The 14,264-nt window shown below is 42.4% G+C and overlaps 1 protein-coding gene across 1 annotated transcript in view; it reads left to right on the top strand.

Annotated features, from left to right (window-relative positions):
• The window catches only part of wnt6b (wingless-type MMTV integration site family, member 6b), a 37,049-nt gene that overhangs the window by 5,026 nt on the left and 17,759 nt on the right, over positions 1 to 14,264 (top strand). Inside the window, exon 2 of the mRNA XM_085135811.1 lies at positions 7,184 to 7,404. Within this exon, the coding sequence (XP_084991937.1) occupies positions 7,184 to 7,404 (221 nt within the window). The remainder of the gene's footprint in view (positions 1 to 7,183; positions 7,405 to 14,264) is intronic.

The following is a 14,264-nucleotide window of genomic DNA, read 5'->3' as shown; positions in this document are numbered from 1 at the left end:
GTTTACATCACATATGAACTGTTTCCTCTTTGTTTTCTAACGAAGCCCAGCATCTTGTTTCCATTTTCACACTCCTGCCGACCCTTTCCCTTTGTCTCGCTCGCTCCGGCGTCTCAGACTAGCGCTTGTCGTGACTGTATTCATCTGCAGCATACTTGAGGGATTAAGGAGGGATGAAATTCACTCATTCATGGGTGGAGTGAAAAAAAGAGAAAGGCCCACAGCTCCACGGTGGCGTGAGATCTTTAATGAGATATGAGATCTCCATGAGTGCCAGTGTTGAATCCCTTTGTGACCTAAAAATAATATGGTTATTATATAATTATTGCCATTGTGAAAAACTATCAATCCAAGACCTTTGATCATGCCTGACACCTATTTTTTAATAAAGAGTAGAAAGAAAGAATCTGCCACGACCAAACTGCAGACAAACTGTAGATGTTTAGCTCATGATTGGACCAGCTGAATATTTGTCATAGCAGTGATAGTTTTCCTATCAGTGCCTTTGATTTGAGTACTCGTGATTCTCAGTGTTTTATCTCCGTCTGCCGCGTTCCTCTGCCTGTGCCCGGCTCTTTATCTTCAAGAAGAACTGTTCATGCGAGACAGTGTTTCCTCAAAGCTGCTGATACGATCGATGACTGGACTTCCCTCTCAGTGTTTTGCACTGGGTTATCTGCTCAGGAGCTGTATCATAAATGACTGACTGAAGAACAGTGGCACTTTGCATGAAGAGGATCTGATTACTTGCCTGGCTTTGAAGTTCCTACTTGGACGTGTATGCAAGCTTTTATGTGTGTCTGCACTGGAAGTGCACCTGCGTGGATCATTTTCACTTTTCCAAAGCAATTTTCGTGACATTACAAACATTTTTTTTGCACCTGAAATCTGCACTTTTTGGATCCACGGCAAAGCGATTCCAGAGTCTCCCCTTCCTCACACAGATGCACACTATAATGTTTCAGTCTCCAAACAAGGGCAAGAATGCCGGGCACTTACAGCACGTTGATCCCATCATTGTATTAATGCACCCCATTTTTGGGTATATCTGCAGCAATGTGCTCTTCCACCTGAGTTCACCTCACTTCCATCATTCCCACTCTCCTCGTGCCCTTTGTCTAAACTTCTGAGTCTGATGAACCCACATTACCCAACCGATGTGCAGCCAAAATTCAGGCATGATTTCTTCCTACTGTGTCCCAGCGTTGCACAATCGTGCTTTGATGTATCCATTTATGTCGATATCGCTCCTAATTGTTAAAACTTGCAAAAGCTCTGAGTTAAATTAAGTTTACTTTGTAATGACTCTCTATTTAGGTCATGCCGGGGCTTGTTTCTGCTTGTCGAGAGCTAGCTAATTATTATAATTATATTAAGGTATACCATAACAATTGTTATGCAGCTGAAGACGGCACTGTGTTGCGTGACAACCTTAAAGGGGAACTTTATCTCTCATGTCCAGCTCCGTTTGGGAGCTTTGCTGTCAAAATAATCCATATTTATCTCACGCTGGGCTTTCGTGCTGCCACTCATGTTCATTTGCGCTCTATAAAAAGCTGTTCGCTCCCATTTAAGGCCAGCCTCTCTCGAAGGCAAATTTCTTCTGATTGGCTGCCCCTGGCAAACAGAAGGTTAGCGCAGGAGGTGCTGCTCTGCTCACAGGCAGAGCTGTTTGCCTGAGATGCCCATGGTGACGTATCTGTTTGATAAATGGATGCATAAGCAGAAAAATGTCAAACGGACCATTTAGAGAGCAGTCGAAGCCCAAGCTCTCAGGTGTTAAAGCCACACACACACATATGTAGCCTCCTGACTACTTATTTTTTTGTCAAATTTGTCGCATGTTTTGAATCTTCAAATGTTTATATTAAGCAAAAAGAAGAAGTGATGAGTCTTTCTGTTGTGGAGGAGCTTTGTCCCACTCTGCTTTACTGAATAGTTTTAATTCAGACACATTGGAGGCTTTTCCAGCACGAGCGCCTGTTTAAGGTCAACTAAGTCTGATTTAAGTCCACACTTTGACTCGGCCATTTGAAAACCTTCAGACTTGCTGCAATAGTCCGCTTAAGCTTCATGTCATGAACTGATGGTCGGACATTCTCCATCAGGACTTTCTGGTAGAGAGCAGAATTCATGTGGTCCAGGTCCTGAAGCAGCAAAGGAGCCCCAAACCATCACACGACCACCACCGTGTTCGACTGTTGCTGTGACGTTCTTGTTATGAAATGTTTGATGCCAGATGTAGCGGGACTCAAACCTTCCACAAAGTTCAGCTTTTGTCTCGTTGGTCCACAGAATATTTAAAAAAAAGTTTTGGAGATCGCCCAGATGGTTTTTGTCATATGTGAGATGAGTTTTTGTGTTCTTCTTTTTGTTCTTTTATGGTTGAATCATGACCTCTGACCTGAGCCAGGTGAGGTCTGCAGTTGTTTCGATGATGTTCTGGGTTTTCTTGGGTGTGGGTTGGAGTAATCCTGGGAAGTTTCAGCACAGTTCCAAGTTGTCTCCATGTTGAACGTTGGCTCTCACTGTGATTCGCTGGAGTCCCAAAGGCTTAGACTTTGTATTACTTACTTGCTGTTATTTGTGATCTTTAAACCCCCTTCACTTTGTCAGACAGCCTCGATTTAAGTGACTTTTTTTTGCAACAGATCTGGCAATAACCAGGTCTCTGTGACATTGATCTCAGTTTTTAAAAAAAATGTGGTTAATCAAAGAAAACTCAGGATTCAACAAGAGGGACCATTACTTTTTCCCACACGGCCAGGTAGGTTTCAGTAACTTTATTCCCATAATAAAGAAATCAGTATTGAAAAACTGCATTTTATATTTTCTCCAGTTATGTTCTTTTCATTTTAAAATTATCTTAATGACCTAAAAAGCTAAGAATTTAGGAAGGAGGACAGGATTAACCAAGGCAGAGATCTCAAATGGTCCAATGAATTTAGTTGTGCGTTTCCTGGATTCTGCCCTGATGTGAATGAAGCGAGTGGAAAGCCATACCTTCTGTCCGACAGTGGACGTGGGCGTGGGAGTCCGGTGGTGGTCTGCGGCACGCTTATTGTGTGCCCGGGTGGCCCTCCAGGCTTGGCGGCACCTGCGGAGATGATACTGGACAGATGGGACAGTGTGCTCGCCTTCGACAGCCGGGAATAATGGGGGTTGGCCTTTTTCACTGTATGTATACTGTACAAGTATAAATACAAATACAAAGCAGATTGTCTCGTGGGAATAAGCCGTTTATCTGTGTAGGTCCGCTGCGAGCAGCAGCACAAAGAGAGAACTAAAGACAAGATGCTTTCTTAAACCAGGGGTGTAATTTTCAGGTGAGTTAGGGGGGTTATGACCCCCCAATAATCAAACCCAACCATAAAATAAAATGATGAATTATCTTGCATAATTAGGCTGTTGATTTTCTTTACTCATTTCAGGTATTACCAGCAAAATAGTTGCATGCTTAATCATCTGGGAATTTACCGAGATTTATTTATCTATTTAGACAGATCTTGACCCCCCCAAATGCTCAGCACAAAGTTACGCTGATGTCTTAAACAGATCAAATATTACAAAAATCCTACTATGTCATATATCATGTGATAAGACTTACTGAAGAGAAAGCAACAGTTCCATACGAATTCCTCACCAGCCCTGATCTCACTGTGTGCTACGTTCATCCCGAGAGCAAAACTCTGAATGCATCACAGAAGGTGTGAAGTGAAAATCCTGTGTTGTGCCCTTTGAACAGGGAGGCAAGGAAATAACATGATTGCATTTCATAAAGTCAGTATGTGCATGGAGTAGTGTCAGGTGGAGTAATATGTAGTAGTAAACAAGTGATCCTGGTGCCAAATTTATCCTTTAATAGTTTCCTTCTTAGCCTCTCTGGCTCTCTCCCGATATCTATCTATATATTTGTTTGTGAGGCTCTAGCTGTCTGTGGATTTTTCGTATGCCGTGGACAGAAGTCGGAATAAAACTCCAGTGCATTCACTAGTTTTACGGGTCTCCCATTATAAAAACCACCCTGGTTTTTGCAGGCTGCTGACAGAGCTGGTCGCGTGCACGTGACGAGCCCTCTTGCAGACATACGCACCAACGAGCGTCTTGCCTTTCTCACAGCCCAGACAGACCGCAAAGACGTACACCTGCATGCATAGACATAAATGTGACATTTATCTCTTCCTCACTCTCTCACACATGCTCCCCGGTGGGAGTGGGTAGATAATAAGTGGTTTTTGGGAGGGAGTGTATGTTGCTAAGTATTTTACCTGTACCTGGTAATTAACACCTACACACTGTCTGTATGTTTCAATTATCTGTGGGATCACCACACACAAACACTCATTGTAGCCTCACAGCTACACTGTATACACAGAACACCTGTAATGAAAATACAGCATTGTTTCCATAGCAGTGTTTTCAACACACAGAAGAAATGGAAGAGTGGGTGTCCCACAGTTGTGTGGAGAGGGTATGCCAGTGCACTTTCAGCATATAACATGACATTTGGCTTTTTCCCATTGTGCTCTCTGTATAATGGATGATTATTTGGGATTAGGTGCTTTAGAAATGTATTCTTCTGCTATTGTAACATAACAAAGTCCCGGTGGTACCATATTAAATGGTAAATGGCCTGTGTTTGTATAGTGCTTTATACATCCAGTCATCCACACACACATTAGTGATGGCAGCTACATTGTAGCCACAGACACCCTGGGGCGCACTGACAGAGGCGAGGCTGCCGGACACTGGTGCCACCGGGCCCTCTGACCACCACCAGTAGGCAACGGGTGAAGTTTCTTGCCCAAGGACACAACGACCGAGACTGTCGGAGCTGGGGCTCGAACCAGCAACCTTCCGATTACAAGACAAACTTCCAACTCTTGACCAGTGTTGGTCAAGTTACTTGAAAAAAGTACTTCCCCAAAAAAGTAATCCCGTTACTTTACTGATTACTTATTTTCAAAAGTAATTAATTACTTAGTTACTTAGTTACTTTTTAAAAACATGATTTACAACCTGAATAGGTGATAAAGTGATAGATCTTTCAGCCCAATTCTACTTTTTCTACATAATCCATCATACAAAATGTAATCAAATGGAAAAGTCTCTTTTTAAAACTTGTTTTATTAGTTTTAATCTTTTAACTTTATGCATGAAGCAAAATTTTAATTATATGCAACATTCTCTGACTGGAAGAAATTAGTTTAACATTTAAACCTATTTTCCGCACATTCCAGCACATAATATATATATATAAAAATATATATACATATATATATATATTTTTTGTGTTTACACTCACTCTTTCAGATGCAAGTAAAACACAGCAGAAAATAAATAAAGTCAAAGACTAGCGGTCCTTTTGCTCTATTTTCACCTGTAAAGCAGGAGTAGAGTAGGCGGAGGTTTATCCTGGTGCAGGTGTGCCGCAGCGGTCAGTGGAAGGATACCGCAGTTTCTCTGTGAGTTTCCCATTACGTCGTAGCTACTCGGTGCTTGCTCGGAAGTTTAGGGGGTTTTTTCGCTGTAAAAAGAAGTTTTCTTCCCACGCACAACGGACACTAATGTTTTTGTCACTTTTTATGGAATCAAACTCAAAGTAAGGTCAGTACTTCCACGCTTTAAACGCTGCACGCTCATACTCTCTCTGCACTCGATATATGATCCATTGTTGATCTGCACACAGCTGTTGTCACGAACGTCGCACTCGCTTACGTCACTGTCATGAGACATTCTCGCAAGAAAATCACGGTTTTAGTAACGCAGTAACGCAGCGTTCCTACGGGAAAGTAACGGTAATCTAATTACCGTTTTTGCAATAGTAATCCCTTACTTTACTCGTTACTTGAAAAAAGTAATCGGATTACAGTAACGCGTTACTGCCCATCTCTGCTCTTGAGCCACGATCGCCTCTTTCAGCAAAGAGGCTAACACGAGCGTTCTTATGTGTGAAAGATACTTAATTCTGTCGTCCGCTGACATGTTGGCCTGCCATCTAAATTATTGTATCAGTCTAAAAATAGACAAAAACATGCAAACGGAGCAGGAACGACCGCAGGAGCCTGTGCTGGGTATCAGACCGCCAGCGGAGAGAATTGGCGAGAGTGTTTGTTCTGCTTCTTAAAGCAAACTCTCAAGGCAGAAGAATGATATCAGGAGGTGCTATTAACAGGAACGAGGCTGAATGAAAACTATGGGTTGGCCTTTTCCTCGCCCTCGCTTTCTCCTTCCCTCCCTATTTAATTGTAAAACCTCAACTTATGAATCACATCTGCTGGCATCCAGGGACAAAAAGCATGAAAAAGATGCAGAGCAGACATGGAGTAGGTGTTCTACATAGGATAAACTGGTAGCAGGCAGAGATGAGAAAAGCAAAGAGTGGAAATAAAGCCCTCTCATAAAGTCACTTTCCCTGTAGTGACACTGAAGTGTCCACAAATGCTGGCAGTGATTCCACGTGGCAGAGCCAAGTCCCTCTTTCCCATTAAGAGTTAGAATAAACTATTTATCTGTATTATATACACTAATCTGTCAAAGCTGCTCAGGACGATCACAGTTGTATTCATCAAATGCAAGAAATATGTATATACATATTAATGTTTTAAATATTTAAACTTCATGAAGCGAGCTTGATTTATTCTCCCACACATTTAAACATTTTTTTCTTCTTCTTTTCTGTAATATAATATGTGCAGATTCCCTGAAGGAGCGCTGCTTTGAGGACTCTGTGTGGTTTAAGCAGCAAAGCTCTTAACGTCTCTAAAATCTACAGAGAGGCTGTATCGTTAGGAAATCTAGAAAGACTGCCGTCTGGTTTACCAAAATCAACTTAAGCAGCATCAAAATCAACTGTAAAAAGCCGTCCAACTACATGACTTCCAACTTTCTGAGGACCGCACAGTTCCTCCGAGCGCAGTCCAATAACAAAATCTAAACTTGCCAATCTGACATCAGAGTCAGGATTCCTCTGGGAAACTATGCTGTTGTCTCCCACATGCTGATTCAAGAAGCACGTTGTCGCATGGCTGAGATGTGGTGGGTAGAGGAGCCAAAGAAAAACCTTCTTCGGCTGATGATTGCAGAGTTTCCCGAGTGACAAGATAAGCCGTGTGAACTCTCTGTTGTTACAACGCTGCTTAGAAACCATTCTTCTTCTTCTTCTCTAACATTGTTCAAACAGGGCGGTGGGCAGTCCACTGGTCATGGACCCCAACAGCATTTGCAGGAAGGCAAAGCGCCTGGCGGGGAAACAGGCTGAGCTGTGCCAGACTCAGCCCGAGATCATCAACGAGGTGGCCAAAGGAGCCAGGCTGGGCGTCCGGGAGTGCCAGTACCAGTTCAGGTACCGCAGGTGGAACTGCACCAGCCACCACAAATACTTTGGGAAAATACTTCAACAAGGTGAGTGACGATGCTCAGCAAACTTCATCTGCCTCTTCTTAGTAAAATGCATACAGTCTTGAAGGAATAGTTGGAAGTAGTGCCGCAAGTTAAATAAGAAGATTTAAATCACTCTCATGTCTACCTGGTGCTACAGGCCAAAATTCAATTTGAAGCTGTCGTGTCTTCGCCGGGGTTAGGATTATAGCCGCTGTCCTTGCATCAACTTGAGGTCAGAAGCCTGCCTGATGGCACTCGAACAAACAAGGGCAGCTGTTGTATGTCTGAGGAGACGTATTCACACTTGACTGACTCTCCTCTTCATCAGATTGGGCATGCCTGAAATGATCAGCTAAGAATGCCCTTTCTCTTAACATCTTTCCTAAGATCTCCTAGCATCTTCCTCCAACTCTTTGAAGTCTGTAATATAACTGACGCAGGGTCACTGCTGGGTCTTCTGCAATTACTGTGTTGGTTTTTTCTCTTGTCTGATTAGATTCATAGAGAGTTTCTTGTCTCTCCGTTGACTTGCATTACAGAGGACCTTTATCTTTGTGTTTAGTTAACAAATAAGGCACATGTATTATTAATTTACCGCAAAGGAAACACAACGCGCCAAACATTTCATTAAACTCATTTCTGCCTCAGTGGGGGAAGATGTGCAAAATGAAGTTTGGCTCTGATGTGTCATAATTCTAGATAGTAACGTACTAGAACTGCATGATCGCCATTAAAATCCAATAACTTTCCCTTTTGGAGCACTTTTGATTTCATGTGGCCTGACAGTAAGAAGTGCGTCCCATCTAAATGAAGGTAAACACGATCAATTTTTGCATCAGGAGGCATTTTTGTTCCTTTCAGCTGAGACAAAATCAAAATAACTAACATATTACACGGCTGAGAGATTTCAAATACCCATTAGATGTGTCAAATATGTTTACTCACCCCTCCAATCAACACAGAAGACCTGCGAAACTGAAGTTTGCACTTTAGTTTGTGCTTTAGGAGAAGTTTATGTTTCTTTTAAATTTAATAACTTATAATTATAGATGCAATAATGCTCTTGTTAAGTTCTACAGCTCAATAACAGTGTGACATCAGAAAAGCCATTTTTCTGTAAGTAATGAAGGTGGACTGTTTTTTTTTCCTATATGAATTTATGACACCAGTCTTGTTCGTGTCCTGGACAGAGAAAGAAGGAGAAAAAGAGAGAAGGAGAGAGGAAGAGAAGAGGGAAAAGGGCAAGAATCTACCGGTAGGAGACAGACTAGCAATTAATCATGAATTCCTGGCTGTCTATAAGGGAGGCCAAAGTGCTCCCCTGCTTTAAAGCCTTTGTCCACAATTACCTGGATCTGCTCTTAATGGCTGTTTATCATAGACTACATGTCAAAATAAAAGTGCCTTCATATTTAATGTACTCTGGCTGTAAGTGGTTTGCTTAACCTCATTGACCTCTATAGTTCTGTAACAACACACTCTTGCAGAGACACTTCCATGACAGTTTTTATTTGCAGAAAAATAAAGGCTGCGTTTTGCATGATTTCTGTCAGGTCACGTGCGACAGCAGCACAGCTACGCCGCGCGTAGGTTTGAAAAGGGAAGCTGCCTCGACTCCTTTGATTGCTCGTCTCATTGCGTGTCACTCTCTGCTGCTGTTTTTGTGGCAGCCAACTCATCGATTCACTGCATGCATCGTGTTTCTATTCGCTTTATTCGCTTATTTTTGCTATTTTTGTTTTACCTATGGTTACTCCAGCAGCCGACTCACTGGGCACTGTTCAGTACTGTGAGTTTTCTCCCAATCCTAATGATTCTTACCAATCACGTTTCATCCATCTGTGTCCTTTTTCACGTGTACAGTGGAAAGGTGTTTTACTGACTGTTCTGTACTGAGTTAAACAGGCTTCGAATCCTGTTTAGCAAACAGCCTAAAAGCAGTTTAAAGACCTGAGTGATGGCATTTGTGTTTTTCTTGCTGTGTTTGTGAAAAGGATTTATCCTGAGCTGCATCGCTGCTGTACGTCAACATGACTCTCTGAGGAAACAAGGAACGACTGTAGCTGCAGTCGGTGGAATAAGAGCTTTGAATTATTTTGTATTAATAACTGTGCAGCTAATGGTGAAAACTATTACTCGGTACGTCTCGGTGTATGGAAAGAAAACACATATACTAAGGATCCATGGTGCAAATGTTTAGTTTTTGATTTGCGTCATGACAGCAGATGGAAGAGAAACACTGAAGGTGAAAACTTGTGGGTGTGTGTGTGTTTGTGTGTTTGGGGTTTTAGCTGATTTCACAACATTACTGAAACACTGCCATTTCAAAACTTTAGCGCGAGACGTCTGAATGAGTGAACACGTTGACACAAGGGCCAACCTGTCCTCGCTCCCGTCTCACCACAGACTGAAGCTCGGTCAAGAACTGTGTATTTTAACAAATAGGCCACCTTTTCTGTATCACGTGCAGGGCGCTCTGATTCATTTCATTACAAGTCAGTCAACATGGGAAATCGGCATCATACGATCACAGGCAGATGTGCTCTGCGGGGTCCCAGGTCCCTGTGAAGGAAAAGCTTTTTGCAGATGGGAAAGGGTTGCCTTGCAGCATGTTGTTAATGCTGTGAAACGCTGAATCTTAACTCAGAACACCTGTTGCAAAACCTAACCAGAAGGCTTTTAGTGTCTAAATTTAGACAGAACTAGAAGACGGGCCTGTTTTCTGGTTTGGAAAACAAGTGAACACAACATTTACTACCTCACCTCCCTGCGTACGTTGGTCGTTAGTGAATGTGTCCACAGGTAAATGTTTGTTTGCTACAAAAAACATCTTTTAACACAACAAGAGGCACATTGTCAGCGGTTCTTGACGTGGGCTTTGAGAAACTTGTGGGTGCATGAGATAAACCCTGGCAAAAACAAACAAACTGGGAAAGTACCACAGACTGGTTCACAAGTTGTGTCTAGATCTTTGCCCATTTTAAGGCTCGTAGATTAAACTGGATTTAGTTTGAGTTATTTTTATAGAAATTGTGAAGTATCGGCTCCTGTAATTGTGGGGAATCGCTCTGCATTTCCCCACAGTATGGACATGAGCTGCATGCTGTGGAACTGTTTTCACCTGCTAACGCTCAGCTTCACAGGGTTTGTACAGAATACAGGCAAAGGAAGCACAACAAACACAGTCTGTGGGGAAAAAGGGATTGTGGAGCAGCACTGAGCAATGGTAGGAATTGGCTCTAAAATGTGTTCAAATGAGAGTCGTTGCCAAATTTGAGCACGTGATAGTTGACAGTGTGGATGTGTCCCAGTGGCTCATTTTGCATGTGCATCAGATTGTTTTCTTCTTGGGCCATAAACATTTTACATACACTTATCTCCCTCTTTATTATCCTCTCTGTGTTCGAAAACATACAGACAATGGAGCCAGCATGGCTCCCAGTGCGAGCCAGCCCCCATACACTGATGCTGGTAATCACATAAGAGATATTCCAAGTTGTGTGTGCAGAGTTGTGTGTGAAATTCTGTCCTGTGGAACGAACCAAGGCCTCTTGCTTTGGGGCTGCACGTTAATTAAGCCGATCGTCAATCATGTCAAAAATGTTCAGACTTTCTCATTAATGATGCTCTCAGGCTGACTCACAGATATGATTCAGATTCTGTGCTGATTGATTGATACACGGGTTTCAGGATGTTTTATTTTCCTGCCAGTGTTTTTAACATTAATGAGCCTTTAAACTGACACTGTGTGCATGGACGTGGATATTAAGACACGCTGTGGAAGAGAGCCAGAGATTAATAATAACTAATGATTAAATGCAGAGAGGTGAGTGAAGAGGAAACACCCAGTGCCTCATGGGAATCCCCGGCAGTCTACGTCTATTGCAGTGTAGCTAAGGGAGGATTCAGGGTCACCTGGTCCAGCTCAAACTATATGCTTTAGCAAAAAGGAAAGTTTGAAGCCTAATCTTGAAAGTAGAGATAGTGTCTGTCTCCTGGATCCAGGATCTGGTTCCACAGAAGAGGGGCCTGAAACGAGCATGTAGCCTTCCGACCTCCTGTGAGAGTGAGAACTGCTGAAGTCCAGCCCCAACATACAACCCATCTCTTCTGATATGTGTTTGGATTTATAGATACTGCTAATTTCCACACACGTGATTATATCAGGAGTTCCCCACCTCTCCTCAAACTGTCCCATCTGGGTGTTCCTTGTTTTTAAAAAGCATGAATCACTTCATGGGTAAATTCTGACAGAGATTTTCTTCTATGAGCAAGTTTTGATCTTACATTTTGAAACTCACTCGATAAGACCACAATTCACCTAAACAAACGTTTTCCTATAGCGTGGATCCTCTGTGCCGTAATCCTTTTTAAGCTTTGCTTGACGTCCTTGATCACGTTTAGATGATGACCTCTAAAAGATGAAAAAGTAATTAAAATAATATGTTGTAGATCCTGCAGAAGGACTTTTTTGAAATCGAAGCAGACGTAGACAGGCCCAGACACCCAGCGTGGCAGGGAATTTGTTTGGAATTCATGTCTGCGAGGAAAATGCCTCAAATCATCAAATTTTTTGATAGCTTCTTTCCTCCTCTCCCTTCGTTTTCTCCCTCTTCTTTAAGCTTCTGCTTTCCCCCCTCATGTATGTTGTCGGCCCATTTTTACAGAGAGGATATTTTTGCCTTGTGCTAGTTGATGCCCTCAAAACTGAAATGTGTGAAAAACATGTCAAACAACACTTTTCATGTTCAGTTTTTGCCGTGGAGATTTGCTCTGCTCAGCGTCGTGCTTTGCAAGCACAGTTGATGACATCTGGATGGCCTCTCGGCTTGTTTGGACACAGCACGTGTTGCTATCACCATATTGTACTAATGATTTAAGTGCTGCTGTTTCACACATGTGTTTCTAAATAGTTGGAGGGATGCTTTAGAGATGACACATTTTAATTTGAGTACGTTTGCAGTTATAACCTTCTGCCGAATGGTAGGAACAAAAAGGTGTGGTCTGCTTAAGTTGTAACACACACACACACACACACACATAAACGCTGGGTGGCGTGCGACAAAACCTGCACACCCCAGCGAGCCTTGATATCAATACCAGCTGTAAGACACCCAGAGATGTCTCCAGTGCAGACACACTCGTAAAGGTTTGTGTGTGAAAAATATTGTTTTATGCAGTTTGAAGCATTTAACATTTCACAATAGTCGGCTCGTCTTCTGTGTCGTGAAGAGCTGCTGTGTAAAATGTTGGAACCAGCTCAGTAAATCTGAGGATTAGATATGTGAGGCGGGACATGCAGCATTTGTACCAGAGTGTGTGTGTGTGTGTGTGTGTGTGTGTGACCATTCCTAATGAATCCCATTCAGTGAATCATGCGATATAGAGTTGGCAGTGTTGATAGTGGTGACTGCACAGCCGTTGCCTTCCAGCTCCTAGAAATAAAAATGCTTTTGCTTCATGTAAACTCAGCACACAGTGGTTAAAATAGGATTTTTCCCTCAAACCTGTGAAACTGTTGTGTTTTATTCTCTTTGGAGGTTATTTTTAGATGATTTTTCATTTAGTTTATCCTCAGCAGGCCTTACACTATTTAAAACAGCGGTCCCCAACCCCCGGGCCTCGGACCGGTACCGGTCCGTGAGTTGTTTGGTGCCGGGCCGCGAGAGTTGAGGCTCAGGTGTGAAATGTATAGTTTTCAGGGTTTTTATCGGTTTTCCTGGGTCTTTTCACATGTGTTATGAATAAATCTTCTTTTTTTCTGTACCGGTACTAGTTTTATTTTGTTGTATTTATCCGCAACACCTTAAAGGCCGGTCCATGAAAATATTGTCGGGCATAAACCGGTCCGTGGCGCAAAAAAGGTTGGGGACCGCTGATTTAAAACACATCTTCCTACAAAATGTTATCATATTTTTTTATCCCTGCACACTTAACAACCTCACACACATGTGTGCAGTCCTGTGATAAACTAAGAACACCTTATTGCCTCCATAAGAATTGAGAAGGTAAGTACAGCCAGGTGCTTTTAATTAAATGTAAATTTGATTAACTCTTGATGATCAGCCAGTGTGGCCACCTCTGTAAATCTGGAGCAGTCGTGTGTGTGTCCCAACAACGTCACAGTCTGTCACAGAACTGCAGAAAACCAAGAGCTACAGCTGAGAGGTTCTACAGGCTTTATTTAGCATGTTTAATGTTAAAGTTCATGACAGCACTATTAGAAAAAATGAAAAAGTATGGCTTGCATGGGAGGATTGTCAGAAGAAAGCGTCTTCTCTCTAAAATGAACATGGCAGCACGGTGCAGGATTGCAAAACTGCATCTGAACAAACGACAAGACTTCGCCAGATAATGCACAGCACCACATCTGGCAAAAAACAAGCACAACATATCAGCACAAACACCTCATACTCAGTATTTGCAAGACACTGGGCACACTGGGCATACTGGTACTCGGGATCTCAACCTGATGGAAAGGCTGTGATGAAATCCTTCAGAGAGCTGTGCATAACAAATGTCTGCAAACAGCTTAAAGAGACTAATGTGGTTCCACAACTTACTGAGTCATGCACGACTGCACAGAGTGAAAGCTTTGATGTTTTCACACAACAGTACATCAGTATCTTTTGTCTGTCTTATTCTAAACCTGAAGTCTTGTGCTTCTTATACTTCTGTTCAGGTCAGAGGGCAACACTGTTGTTTTTGGCGATGCAGCTCGTGAGGTCTAAATAAACCTCTTTACTCAAGCAGCAGGTGCTCAGTTGTGGTTTAGTCCCCATCAGCTAGCATTTGCTAACATACTAAAATAGTAAATATCACATACAGACGCGTGTCGTTATTAACTTATGATAATATTACCATGCCGTCCTGCTAACGTG

This window comes from Neolamprologus multifasciatus, chromosome 16, assembly GCF_963576455.1.
Source record: "Neolamprologus multifasciatus chromosome 16, fNeoMul1.2, whole genome shotgun sequence".
NCBI lineage: Eukaryota > Metazoa > Chordata > Actinopteri > Cichliformes > Cichlidae > Neolamprologus > Neolamprologus multifasciatus.
Note: the sequence above shows the minus strand (reverse complement) of the source record. Positions and strands in the feature narration are given on the sequence as shown.